Source organism: Trichoderma gamsii (assembly GCF_001481775.2).
Source record: "Trichoderma gamsii strain T6085 chromosome Unknown Scaffold_6.2, whole genome shotgun sequence".
Taxonomy (NCBI): Eukaryota; Fungi; Ascomycota; class Sordariomycetes; order Hypocreales; family Hypocreaceae; genus Trichoderma; species Trichoderma gamsii.
This window is the reverse complement of record NW_020171343.1, coordinates 454,072-474,738: the sequence shown is the minus strand read 5'-3', so window position 1 is coordinate 474,738 and position 20,667 is coordinate 454,072. Positions and strand designations below refer to the sequence as shown.

The 20,667-nt window shown below is 49.0% G+C and overlaps 6 protein-coding genes across 6 annotated transcripts; 4 read left to right on the top strand and 2 right to left on the bottom strand.

The window, feature by feature from the left end:
- Positions 1-431: 431 nt before the first annotated feature.
- TGAM01_v202468 (hypothetical protein) lies at positions 432-2,004 on the top strand (the record flags this gene model as incomplete). Its single annotated transcript, XM_018804067.1, has 4 exons — positions 432-644; positions 715-853; positions 905-1,849; positions 1,979-2,004. 4 exons carry the CDS (start codon positions 432-434, stop codon positions 2,002-2,004), a joined length of 1,323 nt encoding a protein of 440 aa, XP_018662805.1.
- A 343-nt stretch (positions 2,005-2,347) lies between these two features.
- Positions 2,348-5,437, bottom strand: TGAM01_v202467 (hypothetical protein; the record flags this gene model as incomplete). The annotated part of the gene is made up of 3 exons (XM_018804832.2): positions 2,348-4,017; positions 4,117-5,354; positions 5,427-5,437. The coding sequence occupies 3 exons, from the start codon at positions 5,435-5,437 to the stop codon at positions 2,348-2,350; spliced, it is 2,919 nt and encodes a 972-aa protein (XP_018661823.2).
- A 6,413-nt stretch (positions 5,438-11,850) lies between these two features.
- On the top strand, positions 11,851-12,840 carry TGAM01_v202466 (glutathione S-transferase GstA; the record flags this gene model as incomplete). The annotated part of the gene is made up of 1 exon (XM_018804833.1): positions 11,851-12,840. The coding sequence occupies one exon, from the start codon at positions 11,851-11,853 to the stop codon at positions 12,838-12,840; it is 990 nt and encodes a 329-aa protein (XP_018661824.1).
- Positions 12,841-13,187: 347 nt separating this feature from the next.
- TGAM01_v202465 (cytochrome P450) lies at positions 13,188-14,905 on the bottom strand (the record flags this gene model as incomplete). The annotated part of the gene is made up of 3 exons (XM_018804834.1): positions 13,188-14,188; positions 14,252-14,804; positions 14,852-14,905. 3 exons carry the CDS (start codon positions 14,903-14,905, stop codon positions 13,188-13,190), a joined length of 1,608 nt encoding a protein of 535 aa, XP_018661825.1.
- A 1,024-nt stretch (positions 14,906-15,929) lies between these two features.
- TGAM01_v202464 (methyltransferase domain-containing protein) lies at positions 15,930-16,709 on the top strand (the record flags this gene model as incomplete). Its single annotated transcript, XM_018804835.2, has 1 exon — positions 15,930-16,709. One exon carries the CDS (start codon positions 15,930-15,932, stop codon positions 16,707-16,709), a length of 780 nt encoding a protein of 259 aa, XP_018661826.2.
- A 2,520-nt stretch (positions 16,710-19,229) lies between these two features.
- Positions 19,230-20,600, top strand: TGAM01_v202463 (trichothecene 3-O-acetyltransferase; the record flags this gene model as incomplete). Its single annotated transcript, XM_018804837.1, has 1 exon — positions 19,230-20,600. One exon carries the CDS (start codon positions 19,230-19,232, stop codon positions 20,598-20,600), a length of 1,371 nt encoding a protein of 456 aa, XP_018661828.1.
- Between the last annotated feature and the right edge of the window lie 67 nt (positions 20,601-20,667).

Sequence of the window (20,667 nt, the reverse complement as noted above, 5' to 3'; positions counted from 1 at the left end):
CAGCTGCTAGCTGTGTGTATTCGGCTATTTCTGCCTTCAACCCTCTTACCGAGGCTCATCTCCACTCACCACCCCCAGCAAAAGAGAACACATTGAATCGCAGCTCTCCGTTGTATCCGTGTACACTTTTTAATTTTGATCATCCTACCCCGGATTAATGCCTTCTCGCTAAGATAAGATCTGGCGTTTCTTGCGAGGCAGCCAACCACGATCCTGGGTTTCTTAGCCTCTGCTGTAGCAAACCAAACGCCCATTCATCTTCCGGCTGTCACCCGGGCGTGTCGACATAGCACACAACCTCATATAATCACAAGCCGAGGCACGATATTTTCTCTCTCCTCATATTACTTACTATATAGCGGAATTCAACTCCGTATAAAGTAAAAACACGACTTTATACAGAAACTACATCCCTATATTACACAGACACAATGGCCTCCAATCCACCACCATCATCCTCCGTCTTCGACATCCACGAACACACCATCCAAGCATCGCACATCCGCGAATACCCTCGTGCAACAGCAACCTCCCAAGATGAAGCCCTCTTGTTGCACGTCAAGCAATACACCCCCAAGCACGGTGGCCCTGCGCGCAAAGGCGACATCACCATCATTGGCGCTCATGCGAATGGCTTTCCAAAGGTAAGCAGACCTCTTCCTATTGAGTGAATGAATCAGCTATGAGAGAGCAATTTAGCTGATTTGTTACTAGGAATTATATGAACCTCTCTATGAAGAACTCCTCAGAGAGCTAGAAAAGCAAGGCCTCCGCCTCCGCGCCATCTGGATCGCCGACGCAGCGCACCAAGGCCAGAGCGGCATCCTCAACGCCGCCAACCTAGGCAATGACCGTATGTTTGCATGTTCCATCTTCATAAGCCTCGACTAACACAGACAAACAGCCTCCTGGCTCGACTACGCCCGCGACATCGCCCACCTCATCAACACCATCCGCCCCCCTCGCCCCCTCATCGCCATGGGCCACTCCTTTGGCGCAAACGCCCTCACAAACGTCGCCCTCATGCACCCGCGCCTCTTCACCGGCTTCATCATGCTCGACCCTGTCATCGCCCGCTTCGCCGGTGCGCCGCCGCCTTCTTCCACTCCCTCCGCCTCTGTCTCTGCTGCTCCCGAGACGTTTCCCAGTCCAGCTTCGCTCAGCATCACGCGTCGAGAGACTTGGCCCTCTCGCGCTGCTGCTCGCAAGGCATTCCTCTCCAGGCCATTCTATCGGGACTGGGACCCCCGAGTCTTGGACCTCTTTGTCCAGTATGGCCTCCGCGATGATGTTGCTTCGCCATCATCAAAAGATCCATCACCCGTCCGTCTCACCACTACCAAACACCAAGAAGTCTTCACCTTCGTCCGCCCCCTCTGGCCCGCCGTCGACCCCACAACCAACACAATCACCAACCCCTCCCTCATCCCCGACCACGACTTCGATCTCCAAACCCTCATCCAAACCCCCGTCTACCGCCCCGAACAAAACGCCACCTTCCTCCGCCTCCCCCATCTCCGCCCCCCCATCCTCTACATCTTCGGCGGCACGAGCACCGTCTCCCCTCCCCGCATCGTCAAAGAGAAACTCGACACAACGGGCGTCGGCGTCGGCGGCAGCGGTGGTGTGAGAGCAGGTCGCGTCAAGCACGTCATTCACCCGGAGAGCGGCCATCTCGTGCCCATGGAGAAGCCGCTGTTCTGCGCAAAGGCTGCCGCTGAATGGACAAAGACGGAGATTGAGAGATGGTGGGAGGAGGAAAAGGCGTATGAAGAGTGGACGAACAAGTCGCTGGAGGAGAAGTCGACGATAGATGACGAGCTGAGGAGGCGCATTGAAGCAGCCAGCAGTAAGAACAGTAAGGCAAAACCGAATTTGTAGAAATGGCATCTCTCATTCGCCGTTTTGCTCTGATATAGAGTTTGGGATATCTTGTTTGTTTTATTTTCTTTCTCTTCTACGATATACACTGGCATAGACAAGCAGCACGGCAAGCAGCTCTGATTTAGCATTAGAAGTCATGGCAACACATAATAACCACTCTAGACCAGCCATCATGAAAGCAAATAAATGGCACACCAAGCCATCCATCTAATTTGGCTTGACTGTAAAAAACAATATTTTGGTTCGCTTTGAGCTTAAAGAGTGTACATCATAACCCATCAAGTGTACTACTATCCTAACAAGGTACCAATCTGAGTTTTGCATCCACCTAGCATACATATATGTTCGAGCCATAAAATTATACCATCGCTGTATGTTCCATAACCGCTGGCCCAGATTCATGGGGCTATTTTGTTGGTGAAAAGATGAAGAGAGAAAAAGACGAAGCAGAGGATAGCATCGCTTAGATATAGTACATGCTGTCCCTGAGATTGACATGCACCTGTCGGCCCACGGTGCTCGGAGCGCCTCCAGTTGTTTCGGTCTGGCTATCTACGTCTTTTTGTTCAAACCACTCGGGTCGATGTGCACGAGCGCGCTCACAGACAATATCAGCATAGTACGCTGGAGGGCAAATGCTGACGGCCTTGGTGGCGCGGCCGTAGAGATAGCACAGTTCGTGTGTCAGGCGCTCCAGCTCGTCGCTCGCCTTGGTGCCGAATTTCGGGCGGAAGATCTCGTCCAGAAGAACAGTGTAGTGCGCCGGTCGAGCGGTGCCTTGGAGAGCGTCATGGGCTGTTAGGAAAAAGTCCCAGTATCGCGTCTGAGTTACGCCTCGGTCCACTATCGTTCCGTTGACAATATTGCCGGACTTGGACATTTCATCTGTTGATGAAGGGTAGAACCGGGTTTGGTGTCGCTTCACCGACACCACCAGCGTAATCTTTGGTTGAAACTGGGGCGAATACTTCTTGCGGCACGCCTCGCGGATGGATGGCAGCTCCTGGTTAAGGACGAGAGAGAATTGGCCCTCGGAGACGCCGTCTCGGTAGATGATGATGTTGTCTGGGTACCGGCCCCCATTGTGCTTGCTCCAGGTGTCCAGTCGAAGCATGAATGCCTCGGTGAGCTTACTGCTGAGCATTTCCTGTCTAGAGGTTTGCTCCCAAGACAGTGCAGGCCATTGACCGAGATCGCCATCGATGCTCGACACGAATCCGACAAGGCTAGGGGGCTCAGAAGCGCCCTTCTTCAAGGGCAAATTGGTCGGGTGGGTGACGTCGTAGCCAACAATCATCGCTTTACCATCCTTGAGAATACTAAACTCGTCTTTCAGCCTGTGGTTGACGCCACCAGCTTTGAGATTAACCTTGAGCCCGACATTGGCGAAATATCCCGGGCTCCCTTTTCCAAATGAGCGTCCCACCACACAGCTCGTATGAACTCCATATGTGCAATCCCCCAATTGCTTGATCTTGGCATACACGCCTGACGTATCCTTTTCAGACAAGATGATAACAAAAAGCTGAATTCCGTTATTTTGTAACCATGCAAAAATCTTGTCCAGGTCTGCATTGTAAGCAATAACCTCCTGGGGGGGAGCAAGAGGAGTTTCGTTTATGGCGATGCCCATACCGACCAAGAATTTTCCATAGGCTAAGACCACATCTCTTCCGATTGTCGGCGCATTTGGTCTTAACGAGAGATTGACCCAGGTCCAGCGCTCAATCTTTTTTCCTGGCTTGTAAACTCTCACCGATCTCATATTCCAGGCGCCACCCAACGGTCTCACGTCGGTGGTCTTTCTTTGGTTATTTAGATAGACCACCGTCGGCGCGTTGAGGACCCTTCCTTGCACAGTCAACAAGTGTTTATCGACGGAGACACCAAAATTTTCCAGCGATGGATCGTCAAGTTCGAGCACTTGACGGCTGGCGGTGCTAATGGAAAGAGCATTCGAGTACGGCGACCGACAGGCAAAATCCAGCATAGCGGTGGTCTCATCCATCGTGAGAGAAGCTTTGATTACCTGGCCTGGCTGGATCTCAATCATCTCAGCCGGTACATATGTAAAAGGCTTCTGCTCAGTGCCCAGGTCGAGCAATGGGTAGTCCTTGAGGTTCAAGTTGTATTCTAGAATGCTGTTAGCTTGGTGCTTTGGCCAAATGGATGGCATTTAAAAAGAGCAAAAGGTGAGAAAATAAAGAAGAAATACTCGAGACAGAAACTTACTCTGCTTGTAATAGTCATAGACTGTGACGTAGCGGCCTCCTTTGTCACCGTCTATCCAGAACTGGACGTTCTTTGGACCGCCATATTCCCAGTTGGCGTCAAACTTAGGCGGATGTGCCATGGTCTTGCCTTTCTTCGCTACTTCTGACCAATTGGCAAGGCCTCGGATAGCCTTGCCTCGGCGAACAGTTTTGCCTTCAGCAGTCTTGAAGTTGTACCAGACACGAGTCTTGGGTAGGAATTTGGCAAAGGCTCTGAGCTTTCTCATGGCCATGTTATCGCCCTTTGAAGCGGCCCTGATCTCAAGGCCGTCAAAAATCTGAGTCATTGGACCCGAGAGCCTGAAAACACCATGAGTTACATTGGCGTTTAGCAGCACTCGACCAGTTGCCAAGCGGGAAGATTGGAAGTAGCCGCGAGCAGCAGCCAGAGCACGCCAGTTCTGATTGAGTTCTTTAATTATCTTATCGTCTCCGAAAGGAAAGAATCGAGACGAGCCAACGGCTGCGGTCTTGATATGATCACTCCTCGGCTTGTGGCCTAGAATGATATTGATGGCGTCAACAACTTCGGGAAAGCGTGGGAACGAGATGGCGTCAGCACCAGCCGGCCCATCCGCCATGGATGTGAGATAATTTTTCATATCATCCACTCGAATCTCGTTAGGGCCATGGAATTCGACAGTGTACGATACCATTTCATCGCTCCCCTCAGATCTGGGAACCTGAACAGTCATGGGATTCGCAGAGAGAGTAATGGGCTTCAGCGTGATGAGCGCGTCCTTGAACTCGGTGGCGCCGACAAACTTTTTGTCTTCCTCCAAGAGCTTGGCCAGAACAGCCTTGACGACGAAAAGGAGTTCTCTTCCCTTGACCTCTTTCTCGCCTGTACCCGCCTTGGCGCCTTTTTTGGACTCTGGCTTTGAAGCGCTTGCAACCTTTTTGGTATTCATCGTATACTTGTAAAAGGTATCAAGTTTGAGGTTGACCTTGAAATAGTTTGCCCAGAGAGTGACAGGCCTGCCATTTGAGCCATAGGCCGGCCTGGGAGGAAACTGGGTGAGCATGTCAGATGGTGGAGCGGCATTGCCTCCTTTGCCTCCTTTGCCTCCTTTCCCCTTAACATTCAGCTTGCCCATCTGGGAAGTGAGAGCTGTAAGTGACGAGGATTGGGCTGCAACAATCTGATTCTCCAGCTTTGTAATTTCAGCATCGGGTTCAGGCACCTTGCCGTTGTAGCTGTGATGCACGTCAGTTGCGAGTCCACACGAATTTACGCCGCTCTGGGCCACAAATGAGATGAAGACTTACTCGAAAGCCATTGTCTTGCCGGGAGATTCATCACGACGAGCAAAACCACCGCCTCCACGTCCGCGGCCTCGTCCGTCTCCTCTAAAGCTGCTGAAGCTGCCCCTATAGCCTCCGCGGTCACCACCGCGGTCACCACCGCCTCGTCCACGGCCGCCGCCATAGTCTCCGCGATCACCGCCTCGTCCACGACCGCCGTAGTCTCCTCGTCCACGGTCACTGCCTCCTCGGCCACGACCACCGCCGTAATCGCCTCGATCACCACCTCCTCGTCCACGACCGCCGCCGTAATCGCCTCGATCGCCGCCGCCTCTTCCACGGCCACCACCTCCACGGTCGCCACCCCGGAAGCCACCACGGTTACCCCGGCCTCTATCCGCCATGACGAAGACTGGAACAGTGTATAGATGGAGATATGACGACGAATGCTAGACGACAGATTCCAAGAAACCAAAAAAGATGGTGGGCTAAAGTACGACTGCCCAAAATATGATGTTTAGATGTAATAACTAAAAGCGAGATAAGAGCGATTCCAGCGAAGGGCCCAAGAAATAAATGCTTCGATAGAGCGAGAGACGACAATGGCGAAGAGAAAACTGAAGATAAAACGGACCGTACTGCGAAGAGACAAAGAGATAAAAAGGATATCCAAGGGCTGTGCTCAGCAGCAAAGAGCAGCAAAACGTCAAAGCAGGAAGTCGTAACTAGTACTGGAGATGGGAATAGAGGCACATGTAGCAATGGTTGGTTGCCCGGCTGCCAGAGCTGGAGCTGCTTCCAATTGATGGCAGCTCGAGGTTGTCGGTGGCGACGAAGATTGAGGCCAGCTTTAGAGCTCTCCACCGACGCTGCCGTTTATCAATCTCTAGGTAGGGACCGGCCGTGGTAGCGCTTCGACGGGTCTGCGGGAGCGGGGAAAGCTCAATGTTAGCACTCGAGGATGGCACTTTTAGTGGGCACGGGTTGGTCCAAGTTCCAACTTTTTGTTCGCCTCTTTGTTGCTTCTTCTTTCGCAAAAGATCGCGTGGACGTGTCATATGGGCGGGCAGAAGTAGGACTTACAGCTCTTTGTACAGACGCTGGATGATGCCCGTGCGGTAATTTGCAGTTTGTATGTATGCAAATCTTTGGTGGGGTGGCCGGCGCTTAACACGGAATTGATGCCCTTGCTGGAAGCAAGAAGCTCGCCTGTATACCTGTGCTGTAATACTGGTATGGGTAGTGTAGGAGTTGATTGCTGGAATGCAGCTGGACAGGCATATATATCAATCGAAAAGAAGAGATGAATTGCAGAGGACCTGGGATGAACGCTCGTCCGTCAGTGCTCGCGTTATATGGCCCAAGCCCTGCATATATGGAGATGTCATGGAGCTGCGTTGGGCATAGTATTCACATGTACCTGCACACTCGATTCACTGTGTGATACACGCCCGCTTTCGTCATTGGCTGAGCGCCATCGGCCAACAAAACATGCTTCCTCCCACCAGACCGTCGGCCTCCCGCCTCGCCAGAAGAGTCATTGTCCACGCCCCCGTTTAGGCCAGGCAGATTCGCCGTTTTCCCTGCTTTCTTTGTTTCAAAAATTGAGAAAGTTTTTCTGCCTTGCTGTAGACTCTGTGCTACCACTCACGTCTGCATGGAGCCACTCACGGCCGCTCAAAGGCCTTGCTTGACCTCGCGCTCTACTGCATTGTAAGTAAATGTAGATGGTGGAAGTAAAGTGTGGCTCCCAGTTCATGGCGCGGATCAGCCTCGAGTGCATCTCCACTTGGCGCCAGCTCATGGTGCATACATCAGGCTCTCCGGGCATCGTGATGCGCTGCTGCTTGTTTGTATTCCTACCGTCATCCTGTGAGATGGCCACCGAATGCCCAGAGCTTGATCAAGGCAATTGGCAAGGACCATGTGGTGCCTCCGTCCAATATCAGCGTCTGAGCCAGGCACTGCACTGACCTTTCACTTGGTTGAGCCTGGCGGACTCTGCAGAACATGAATCGAATTCAATTGATAGATTCACACAGCAGTGGTACTTGGTACTTCGTAAACACTGAACCACACCCTGGAGAGACTGCTCCGCTACGAACGACATGTCATCTGAACTTGTTTGTTCACTTACAAACGAAGCGTATCTCTAATTATGCAAAACTAAGAGTAACTTCAAGGCACAAGGCTGGTAAATCAACTACACGTGCTCTTTTTCTTTTAACTCTTTTTTTACAGCTAATTATGGCAAACATTCCATTTGAAAAACTCTTTACTTCTAGAACCGACAAACGAAGTTTTGGCAGGCAGGGCGTGAACACACCCCACCAATTGACCCTGCAAAGCGGCAAATTAGTTGGATGAGGATAAGCCGCAATTCGGGCAACCTACCCATCTAAGAACTGGGCTATTAGGCCAAATCTGAGAACGGCTATATGTAGAGGATCCTCGCAGCTGTTAAATGAGTATCTCCATAGTGATTGCTGTATAACGGACAAATGCCTTCAATCTCGTATTTAAATACGTCTAGTCTAACCGTAGCCCGTGTGAATTACCCCCAAAAAATGTTAATATTCAGGAACAGTTTATGTCTTTCAATATTCCCGCCTTCATGCCGAATCAAGAGATATTCTTTGTGCTACGCGGCTTATCGCAATGCTAGGTATATATATGTCTTGGTGAACCGCAGGCCCGTCTGCGTCTCAAGTTTGCAACTCTCAGCCCAGTGTTCTCGGCAATGAAATCATCATCTGGCCACTACCTCTACTATAATTCATCGACCTCCTTATTCCTACTGACCGGCCTAGGTTATTTCATCATATTTTCCATCTAGAAAACAAGTAGCAAAATAGAATGACGACATGAATTAAGAATATGGATAAAAAATAAATTGTTTTCCGGCGCCGGGAGTCGAACCCGGATCGCCGCGGGACTTTCACTGATGAAAGCGCGGTATGCTAGCCACTACACCACGTCGGATATCTTATTTGATGCTTAGCGACTGATTAAATTTTCCTTATATGGCAACTAGTTTACGAAAGTCTTGATGTCATAGGGCCAGACAGACAATAGCAGGTATCATGGCGCATCACCTTCGTCTTCCACGCGTATCTACCGGTTTGCATTCATTATCAGCTGGGATATCGAAGGCGATGGCACTTTGAGCTAGAATTGAGGGATTGCATGTCTTGTACAGCACACAATGTTCCGTGGTAACGATGCCTCTCAGTGAACAAAGCCCATCTAGCCTGCTCCACCAACCCTCGCATACACGCCAAGTTACGCCACAGCGCCGTCTTTCAAGTTGAATCATCGGCGTGGAATGGATTCATTGTTGACGGAATTATATAGACTGGCTGAACCTTATTTGTACTCAGAAGGTAGTTGTGCATCCGTGCAGTTCCTTTCGTTGAACACTTCCTCCACAGTAATGAATTACAAGCCACTAGCAGAATGCGTGCTCTTTTCCCTGCATTCTCTAGATTTTGGAAAGCCAGAAGTGAGTAAAAGCAAAGGTGATAGTGATAGCCCTAATGGTCAATCTCTATCGCCCAAATTATATTATAAAACCCCCAAGATCGATCTCTCACTGGCCATAGACAAACAAATTCTCCGCCGTCATTGAACAACGCTCGGCGATCTTCGCACGAAATCGGAACAAAGTGGTTCTCCCAGATCAAATGATAGTCCGGTCGCCCCGGACGGCCTTGTTGGCTGAAGGTCAATCTCGCATGGAACCTTGTCGGCTGGAAATGCGTTACTCGGACGAGGTCCTAGCCAAAGGCTCACTCTGAAGCCTCTGGTAGAAGTGCACGTAAATATGCAGAGTTGCTCTTATCTCCTTCAAAGATACGGCATGTGGAATTGAACTTGAGAGCATCTCTCATAAGATATGCTTCTAAACTTTGCTACCTCTGATGCTCGTTCATCATATATAGAGATCAATGCTTATGTGCAAATTGATAGGTATTAGTGAATCGTCACACGCATCTGGTAGGCTATTCGATCAGATACCCGGGTATTCAGTTTGTAGACTGCCAGGGAGCCATAAATCTGGAATAAAAAAGTAGTGTATTGTCATAAATTCGCGATACTAAAAGACAGCCGTATAATGAAGTGTTGATAATAGTACTGCCAGGGCACCGGTTTCCTCATGCGGCTAGGGCTGATAGCTCGCTTGAAGCTTCAGCATTCCCTAAATCTTCGCTACGTCGACGCCACCACAGCACTGAGACTTGAAGAATCAATTGAAATAATAGTGTTATAAAGATCGGTGATAAACAAGATTATTTCCGTACTGATGAGATAATCGAATTCGCCCTTTACCGCGGCAGGAAACAACCATTTGCGAATCATCTATATAAAGGGCTTGAATGAGCCAGCAATGGGACAATTTAATCTACAGCATGGTCAAGGATTTACGCACAACAATAAGATCCTGTTACATCTTTAAGAAATAAAAATGGCATCTTCTCTAGTGGACGAAATCCTTGAACGCAATAAGTATGAACACCTTTCGTCTTCGTGTACGCAAGTATCTGCTGACTGCAATCTTGCTATAGGGATTTTGCTGCGTATCATAGACCGCACAAGTTCTTTTCGGAGAGTATCGGACGAGAAAAGCCGTCCGTACTCATAAGTACGTAATACTGAGAATATCTTTCTTGAACATAAACAAGGGCAATATTTACTTATCTGAACTATAGTAACCTGTCTCGACTCAAGATGCAAGCCCGAAGACTTTTTATGCCTTATGCCTGGAGGTACGATGCAAGTTCAGCTCTCTTTCAAGGTTTTTTGCTCATATTCGAATAGAAGCCGTTGTTTTTCGAGTCGGAGGAGGCAGGGTGGCTCCACTTGTCGCTCAAATCACTTCAATGGATTGTTTCATAGGCGGCTTCAAAGATCTCATGATCATTCATCATACAGGTGGGCCATAGGGCAGATATTGCGCCAAACATAGGCTAACATAACTTTGCTTTTCCGTGAAATAGACTGCGGGGCTACTTACTTGACAGAGGAAAAAATCCACAACCATGTCTTGAAGGAGGATGGAGTTTCCGCTGAAGATGCAAACAGTTTAGTGCTTCCAGTCATTGCAGAGTGAGTCGTCCCTCTCCTTTATACCTTTAAAGTAGTATATCATACTGATAGAATTAGTTTGAAACAAAGCGTTCACGATGATGTCAAGCTACTGCGAGAAACAAAAGTCATTCGTCGCGAATTGAGGGAGCGCACAAAAGGTTATCTTTACGATGTAAAGTCTGGACTCATTCAACGGGTTTGAAAGTATGAAATTGGACTTTAATATTGATTTCAATATTTAGTTAGACTATTTTCTCCTTGATGCACCGGCTTAAACCGCAAGTGCGTCGAATTGTGATGTATGCAAACGTACATGGGTAAGCATGAAAGAGCCATAAATATAGAACATTCGGGCTGTGAAGCGCGATGTAAGCCACCTAAACGAAAATTTCAAGTCCGCAAGCGATGTAAAATTGAAGCGATAATAAAGAGATGAAAAGAAAGAAGGTATTAATCTGCTCCTACTTCAGCGTCCAAGATATTCTTGTAAATGGCCAGTCAATGGTTTCGGGAATTGATTCTAAGCAAACATCAGAAACCTATCGTCCCAGTTGTAGACATACCCGAGTTCTTTCATTTACCTCCAAGGTCATATTTTGTATTGCAACTTCGTAGCATACCCAGTATGACTATCATGAATTTAACTCGTTACGGGAGCATGCATGAGCTCGCCAGCCTTATTTAAGTCATCATAACCCGTATGGCGAAATGCGTTGTGAAAGGGTGGCAAAATACTCACTTCTCAGCAAATTTAGCTTCTGAGCGAGGTTTCTCATCCGAAATCATGATGCATGCATGTCTGTGCAAACAAATACTTTGCGTGATAGAAATTGACCACAACCTACATATGTTGAGTTACGCGCTCTTCCACCCATTAGGTCAAGCCTACAGTTGTAAGCGGTCACGAGAATCCATTGACAACTAGGTACTTACTACCTTACAGCTAGGTAGTGGGGTCTCGTCTCTATGGCTTTCAACATATCTCCTCTACGGGTACTATGCAGTTATGGGCTGAATAAGCAGCGGCTCCCATAAAGATAGAACAAAATAAGGTTGGCTTGCCATACACTAGATAGTTGCGCTATTATTCAGCTTCTCGGCTGTTTGTGGCCTTATAAATGCCCTGTTTGGTAGCAGATGGATTTGTAACAGCGCTAGTAGTGGCCTTTGTCTATCTTAGGTAGGAAGGGTTGTGGTAGAAATTGCCTGAAAGAGCACTAGCTGTGCCCGTTTGTATTATGAGATCATCGCATGTATAACGATGGAGCTTTGCCGGGCTTGTCGTATTATTTATCGCCCAATTGGAAATAACCTTCAATACTGTTTCTAGAATGTCCAAGTACCTAGATTGCAACCAACAATGAGTTTCTCTGCTGCACATATTTCTAAGCGGGTGTTTGTGGGCAAGCTGGGCTCCAACATTAGCCATGGCTCTCTAAGTAGTATTTATAGGCTTGTTCCTCAACCCGGCAACAACACCAGCATCACCCACAACATCTTCACTCACTCTCAATACAACGACCCGGCTACAAGGCGCTCATTTCTGCATACGGAAACTTCACCTGAAAACAAAACATCTTCCATCATGGCGGCACCTCAACCTCACATCAAGCTGTACACTGACTCCACGCCCAATGGAATCAAGATCACCACAGCACTAGAGGAACTCGGACTCGAGTACGAAGTCGAGCACGTTGACATTAGCACTCTTCGCCAAAAGGAGCCCTGGTATCTCGAAATCAACCCCAACGGGCGAATCCCCGCTATTGTAGACACATTCGACGATGGCGAACCCATCAGGGTATTCGAGGGAGGAAGCATCTTGCAGTATCTGACTGAGCGTTATGATCCTGAGCACAAGCTGTCGTTCCCCAAGGGCAGCAGGGAGTACTATGAATGCAACAACTGGCTATTCTTCCAGCACGGAGGTATTGGCCCGATGCAGGGCCAGGCCTCCCACTTTCTCAAATACGCCCCCGTCAAAATCGAGTACGGTGTTAAGCGCTATGTGACCGAGACAAGGAGACTCTACAGCGTTCTTGACACTCAGCTGTCCAAGTCCAAGTCGGGATATTTGGTCGGAGACCATCTTTCCATCGCGGATATCGCCAATCTTTCCTGGGTGATTTTCGGCGAATATACCGATGTCGACATGAACGCCTTTCCACATCTCAAGGAGTGGGAGGCTAGACTGAGCGCAAGGCCTGGAATTTCCAAGGGATTCCATATCCCCAAGGTACTGGGCATCAAGAGCGATGACCCCGAGGGCGCTAAAAAGTACCAGAGCCACCATGCGGATTGGGTGATTAGAAGCCAGCAGTTGGAGCAGGAGGCTTTTGCTAGAAAATAAACAGCGTTATGATGGATTCAAAAAGTAGAGGTAGATGATACATGTATTAATAGCTAAAAGAATTCTTTTATTGTCACTGATTTGATGGCATAAACTATAGATGCTTACTAGTTACTTTGTAAAGCAAGTCATAATGTAAAGTGTTTCTATCATTGTTGCTTTTCTTTAACCTCCTACCGGATAAAGTTTGCTTCCAAGATTTTCACCGTCAATTAATACTTTCTTACCATCTAGGTATCTTCATACAACACCACTAAATTCCAATTAGCTTGCTCTGGCTCATCTCCAGAAGCAGACACGCAAGCCAACAAGTGCACATTGCTTCTGCTTTTGCCAACAACGCGGGGCTATGAATTTACTCGCTTCACCTTGATCCAGAGTGGTAGCTTCGTCATCGAATGATACACCTTCATAGGCATCATTTGACCGTTGAGACCCCACTGCTGATTCGCCATCCTGTAATCACCGATGTCAAGCTCGAGATCAAAGTTGCACAGCATTTTGGATGCAATGAGCCTCATTTCAAGATTTGCCAGGTTCTTCCCAATGCAGACCCGAGGTCCTGTTCCGAATGGTAGCGAAGCATTCAGGCGGTCACCTTGAAACTTGGGGTCTTCTGCCAGCCATCGTTCTGGTATGAAGGCATCAGGCTCCACGAAATTGACGTGCGAGTGTGTTGATACCCATGGAGGTACGGCCACTGTGGTTCCTGCAGGAACATATAACCCGGCAATAGTGGCACCTCCTGGAGGGACTACACGCTGTTGACTTGCAGGTGACGGTGGGAACAGGCGCAGAGCTTCGTTCAACGTCGCCTCGAGATACGCCAGTTTTTTGACCTTTTCCCATTTGACATCTTCGTTGGCCATGAAAGCGCTTCTAATCTCCGCTGTAAGTCTCTTGTATACATTGGGGTGGGTACAGATGAAGTATGTCCAGCCGACGAGAGCTGTAGCCGTTGTGTCGGTCCCAGCACTGATGAATAAAGCCATATTCAACTGGATTTCAGTTTTGGACAACAGGCTTCTGGACTCGTTGTTTAGAATCTGGTACATGAAGTCTGTATGCTCTCGATTGGGGTCTTGCAGGCGACGGACGGTTTTCTCGCGTGAGTTGTTCAAGTGGATTGACCTCCATGATGCAGCTTTTTGAGGAACCAGAAGCCATGTAATGAGACGCTCAAGCCATGTGCCAACTCCAGATATTCGGCGGATGCCCTGTGTCCATGTAGCCGCTACGAAAACGTTGATGACAGAGGTTGACCACTCCGTTGCTGAAGCCTGGTCCAAGCAGCCAAAAGGCTCTGCGAAACACAGGTCGCCCATCATATCAAAAGCAAGGTACGTGTCTGCGTCCATATGTTGTCAGCGGGCAGGGCAGGCGCAAAATAACATGACGTGCGGGTGCATACACCAGTCTGAGACATTCATTGCTTGGTTCTCAGATGCTCCTTTCTCCAGCACGGCGACAAGTTTGTGAGCATGAATCTGAAGTATGTCTTCCAGCTTGGCCAGTGCGCTGTTGGTGAAAAGGTAACCCAATGCCTTGCGTTGGCGGGTATGCTCTTTATCAAGCGCAAGGCTTACACCAGTTTCTCCGTCAACGTTTCCCACGGCTCCGAGAAATATGGGACTCTTCTCCATGAGAAGGGCACCTTTCTGCATGATCCGAAAGTTAGCAAAGGGACAATGTTGATCTTTTTTTTTTTTTTTTGAAGCACTTGCGCGAAATCCATAGATCTCTTCTCGAGCATCTGTGCCAATGAAGCTCAGCTCGTTGGGAGATACTCGCACGACCAACCCATATTTTTCATGCAGAGACCTATAGTAAAGGTGCTGATCTCCCTTCACAAGAGCTATTGCAGCAGGCAGTTCTGACAGGCTGTTGAACCAAGGACCAGGTGCTGAGCGTAGAGGGTGAAGAATCCGATTTTGAATAATCCGAATAACAAGACCAATGATGAGCTGAAGAGAATCAGCAGAGGTTGCGGTGTTTGATTGAAGCTACTCACGAGCACAGAAGTTGTAGAGGCAACCGAGGTCATGGAAAGCATTTGAGTTAGCATGATTTAAAATAAACCCGTCCTAATATGTTTGTTTCCCAAATCTGTTCTCAATCTGTTGCAAACCTTGGCTTGAAAACAACGTGTCAAGAGGTTGCAGATTTCAAGGCGTACAAGTCAATGAGATTTCACAGCCAAAGCCATAACGTATACAAGGTCACCTTGGAGCAACCAAGTGTGTCTAGCGAGCCTTTGCTCACCCATTCACGTCAATCTTCCGAGCGGCCGACGAGGCAAGAGGATGTGGGTGTGTGGATTGTCCTGTTACGAGACGGTTTACTTTCTCAATTCTGCGCGGGGACGCGCCAGCCTCCGCAGTGGAGATCTCCCCTGAGCGATAGAATAGATTGTCATTTGAACTATTTACATGATGTCACGCAAGATGCATACATACTACGGACGCATCACAGAGTAACTAAGAAAGAAGAAAAAAGAGCTCAAAAGAGCTCTCTCTGTGGGCTCTGGTTCGAGTCAGACTAGTAAGTCGCCGACTACCCCTCCAAACTAGTCGCCCTTTTTACTAAAAACAGTGATGGTATAATGTAAATTTTCTTCACGCAGTGTTATTGGTTTATATTCGAAGGTTTGCATCATCTTTCAATGTTCATCGTCTCTATGTAGCGACTACTTGTAGGTAGTGTCTAGTCCGGGGAGGTATAGTAGTTACTCTAGAGGGACTATGACCTACTACATGTATCTTTTTTTGGATACAGCAACACCCCGCCTGAGAATGCTGCTACTAGTAGTACGTAGTATGGCACCTAAGGTATGATATACCTATGGAGTACACTCTTCATTCACCTATGCGGGATTCTAAGCGACGGCGGGCTGAGTGAGTTTGTTAACCACAAGCATCGAATGAGTGATGTGACTTAGCGTAGAGCCTGTCACAGCCAGCTTTGCTGTCCTTGTGGTCCTTATAATATGGCGCATATACCCGCTCATAACGCCGCCAAGGGCGTGTTCCAAAACATCAACCTGTTTCCAGCAGTCCAACCTCGGTATTTTATCTAAAACTACTACGAATATGGGGGACACCGAGGAGCTGGCGACGGAATACACCCGGGTTAGCAACACCCAATATGGCGCTGGGTTGTTTCTTCTCGAAAGGCTCAATATTGTCCCCGGCATGAGAGTTCTTGATGTCGGGTGCGGACCTGGAAATCTCACAGCTCACATAGCAGAGCTCGTTGGCGAGAAAGGCAGCGTCGTGGGCGTTGATCCCAGCCCGGAACGCATTGCTATTGCACGGAGCATTCAGAAACCAAACCTTTCGTTTTGGGAAGGCCAAGCCGAAGACCTATCGCGATTTCCTGCAGAGAGTTTCAACGTAATCTACGTGAACTCGACCCTACATTGGGTGCAGGATCAACCAGCAGCATTGAAGGAATTCGCCCGCCTGCTCAAGCCACGAGGGCTACTTGGCATTTCGGGCGGATCAGGCGATACTCTCACCGCACAGGAGCGGATCAAAGCCGATGTGCTGTCCAGAGAGCCATACCGGAATTATCCAGAAGAGAGCCCACCAAGGTTTCTCAAGCAGCGCGAGCTCGAAAGCCTCCTGGACGATGCTGGGTTCCGAGAAAGAGATATAGTCGTCAATAAAATCACAAAGTCGGCCAAGGATGCCGATGCAATGATTGACTGGTTGGATGCAAGCTCATCTGGAAAGACGTACGGCAGCATCCCGCTGGAGCTCCGACCGCACGCAAGGGAAGAAATGAAGACGGAATGGAACAAACTTGTTGTGGAGGATGGAATTCATATGGATATAGATCTTTTGGTAACTGTGGCTGTTAAACCATAAGCCCTGTGGTGAGTGTTGTTATACTAGTATCAATACCTACTACGCTAGGAATCACATGTATTCAACAGATATGAATTCCATCTTATCTGGATCTTGGATGTGTACGATTCATAGATTCGGAGAACAGGGATTTGCAGATTACAACTTTTTTTTTTTAACTTTTTTTTTTTATGAACAAATCAAACTTGTGGACTATTTCACAATGGTCAAGGCAAACCCGCGGTGAATTCGGTTGCCATGTCTAATGTGTAATACCTAAGTACTACTTACTAGGAGGTATAAGGTCCATCTCATACGCCTCCAGCTGCCAAAAGAAGGAGTCAACCAACTCAATCCGTAGCACAAGTGGGTGGTTGTTGCACCTGGTCAGCGAGCCATTTCTTCTGATGCCCGTTAGAATCCCCAAACTGAATTTGCCTTGACTTGCAAGTTACAACCGACTGACAATCGCGTCGTCCGGTTGAGCCATGAATCTTTCAATCAGCTCCCTCCGCGAGATGTCTTCCAGATGAAACTTATCAAGACTTCTCCCGGACCTGAAATAGTCAACGCCAGTAGCCATCTGCGCAAGAATGATGATGGCTTTGATGGGCGATGCATCCACTCCAAGCTTCTCGGCCAGGCTGTGCCAGCAAACAAGCAGGTCAGGAACATCTTCCGAGATGTTTCGGTTGTCAAGGCCAGATGGAGCCTTCAGTCTGCGGTGAGGCCCTGAATTCGTTGCCAAATCCACAAGACTCGAAAAGGTGTGACCATAGCACTCGTTGGACACTCTCAACGCACTCCTCATGCTGTAGCCGAATGCTTTGCCTATTTGCATCCGCACTTGGTCAATGGCAACCATGGCCTTGGCAACGGAGCTTGTCAGGCCATCTCGATATAGAAGAAAATCCCCACTGGTGCTTTCTATACGGGCCGCGTTCATCAGCATCATGATTGGATGGAACACGCCGTTCACATTCAACAGGCAGACTTCAATGACGCTGCTGCACCAGCAGAGCTCCACGGGCATGATCTCTTGTACCGTGTCGCGTACTGCCTGGCGAGGAGGATTCTGGAGTGCTGCAATGAAGATGAGACTCTTCTTGCCCAGAACCAGGACTACATCTCTGTCCATTCGGCAGGAATATGGAGACAGGTTGGTCTCTAGGACGCATCCGATCTCGATATCAGCGATAAGCGAGAACAAGTTGCCTGGGATGGCGATGATGGTGTGTTGTTGTAGAGGGAATCTTCTTAGTTGCTGCAACACCGTCTCGTGTCCAGTAGATGGAATTGTAAGGATGATGATCGTGGAGAATCCAATCATCTCACCCATGTCCGAGGTGATACGGACAGGCAGAGAACTTTCAATCTTCCCCCGAACTGTCAGTTGGCCTTTGCCCATGACCTCGTTGGCATATCGAAAGTGGTCTGGGTGTGAATAGACCAGCACGTCTATCCCACGGTTTTGGAGATCAGCCGCAAGGGCAAAACCAGACGGACCAGCGCCGACAATGGACACTTTTCGTTGCATCACAGCGATGTCGTATCCCGTGTAGAGACAGTGATCGGGTGTGTATATGTGTGTGTGAGCCAGGTGTCGATCCAGTGTAAGTTATAGAGGCCGCCAGATACAACAGGTAGTTTGACATATAATCCGTAACAAAGGCCCCTTGAACGGAGGCAAAACAGCACTTTTGGGCGAGTCTACATCTGTCAACTGCCATATTTATCATCATCATCCTCGTCAACCCACACTGCGTTTATCGCAGGCAGTCTAACATAGCTTTTGAGCATTCGTGACTACATGTACCCAGCTGCGCAGGTTTTCTGACAACCCCCCCTGTTTGTTGCAATTTGCGATTCAGACGTTGATGCAAATGTGCGCAAGATTTCCTTGATGTCACGGTGTGTGCCCCAGACTCCTGGGCCACGTCTACTCCGTCGACGGCAGTCTATGGAGGGTCAGTGATAATAGGCTAAGCAAGTTTGCGCGCATATAACAAACAGGTCGCGAGGGCGAGCTCTTCCTACTCAGGTAAGGACCTCGATGCTCTGCAAGTGTCGATCCCATCAATGACTAGGTAGCTATGTAGGTACAGTTTTATATCCCCATTTTTTAGTAATTTACTGGGGGTTTTCGCCGACGACATTGCTTGTTCAAGCTGCTCTTGCGATGGTCGGGTCTGTCTTCGACGATGGTTCCTTGTATTTCGCCGACTTGTTGATTTCTCCGCTCCTTTGGCACTGGCTCTTCCTTCATTGCTCGTGTAACATCTGCAGCACTAGTACCTTTACTACCATATCTCAACCAATTAGATTCCGCCGGCTCTAGCACTTACCTTCTCTCATGGCATTGAATCGAGACATACAGGTACCTGAATACTAGGTAGCTGATAGAATCGTCTAATGGCTTGCTCAGTCATCCTGTACGTAGATATCGCTTGGTGGCGTTTTGCTAGAGTTCTCGCTTCTCTGGAACCGCTGCCTACAATTACCAAGACTACGTGTAGATTTCCTAATTCCTCACACAAAGACATGGATTTTGGCTTGGATATTTTTGGACAGCAGCCGAGACTCAACATCCATACGCAAATATGTCTCTGCTTTTCAACGCCCATCGATGTTGCGCAATCCACCATCGTGAAGACACTGGCAACTGGTCTTCAGCGACTGACGGCCGGCTTTCCCTGGGTAGCGGGTCAGGTCGTCGTTGAGGGCTCAAGTGCTGGAAGCTCTGGAGTCTTCAAGATTAGAGAGCTGGGGAACGTTCCGTACTTGGCAGTCAAGGACCTCAGATCAGACACCTCAGTCCCGACAATGATGGAACTAAGGGAAGCCAACTTCCCAATGAGAATGCTAAACGAATCTGTTATTGCGCCTCGCAACACCTTTCCCGCAGCCAATGGCATCGACGGACACGACTCGGGTTCGCCCGTCTTTCTTGTACAGGCCAATTTCATTGTCGGTGGCTTGGTGCTCACGTTCCTTGGCCAGCATCAAAGCATGGACATGGTTGGGCAAGGACAGGTTATGCACCTCCTCTCGAAAGCCTGCCATGGCGAATCTTTCAAAAAGGACGAGCTGTTTTCCGGTAATCTTGAGCGGCAAACCGCCATCTCTCTCCTTGATAACTATGAGCCGGGGCCCGAGCTTGCTCGTCATCTGGCCACCACTGGGACCGGCCCATCTGGCAGCGGCCTTGATAGACGGGAAACTGAGCCTGCTCGCAATATCTGGGCAAGTTTTACGTTTTGTCCCTCATCGTTGGCAGCGCTCAAGTCAGTCGCCGTCAAGCATCTCCCGAGCGGCTCCTGCTACGTATCGACTGATGACGCGCTGAGCGCCTTCATCTGGCAGAGCATCATGCGCGCCCGCGCCCATCGCCTGCCGCCCGACGTAGACACGACCTTTGCGCGAGCTGTTGATGTGCGCTCCTACGTCGATGTGCCCGCGACTTATACAGGCATCGTGCAGAACATGACGTACACGACGTATACGCTGCAGGAGGTTGTCGCACTGCCGCTGGGCGAGATAGCATCAAGGCTGCGAAGCGCCCTGGAACCCAGTACCACAATCCTTCCCTTTCACACACGTGCCTTGGCCACCTATTTGCACAGCCAGGCCAACAAGTCACATGTTTCGCCTGCCTCATCGTTGGATTTTTCAGTCGACGTGATAGTGAGCTCGTGGGCCAAAACAGACAGCTATGCCCTCGATTTTGATTTAGGACTCGGCAAGCCAGAGGCAGTTCGCCGGCCTTGGTTCACACCGCTGCAGAGTTTTGTGTATTTTATGCCTCGAAAGAGAGACGGCGAGATTGCTCTGGCGGCGTGTCTCGGGGAAGAAGACATGGAGAGGTTGAAGGCGGACAAGCAGTTTACACTATATGCCAGGCACGACGGATAAATTCCAAAGGTGATACCATGCTTGACCGGATTTTTGAATCTATCTTGTGCACGTTCAGAATAGGTGA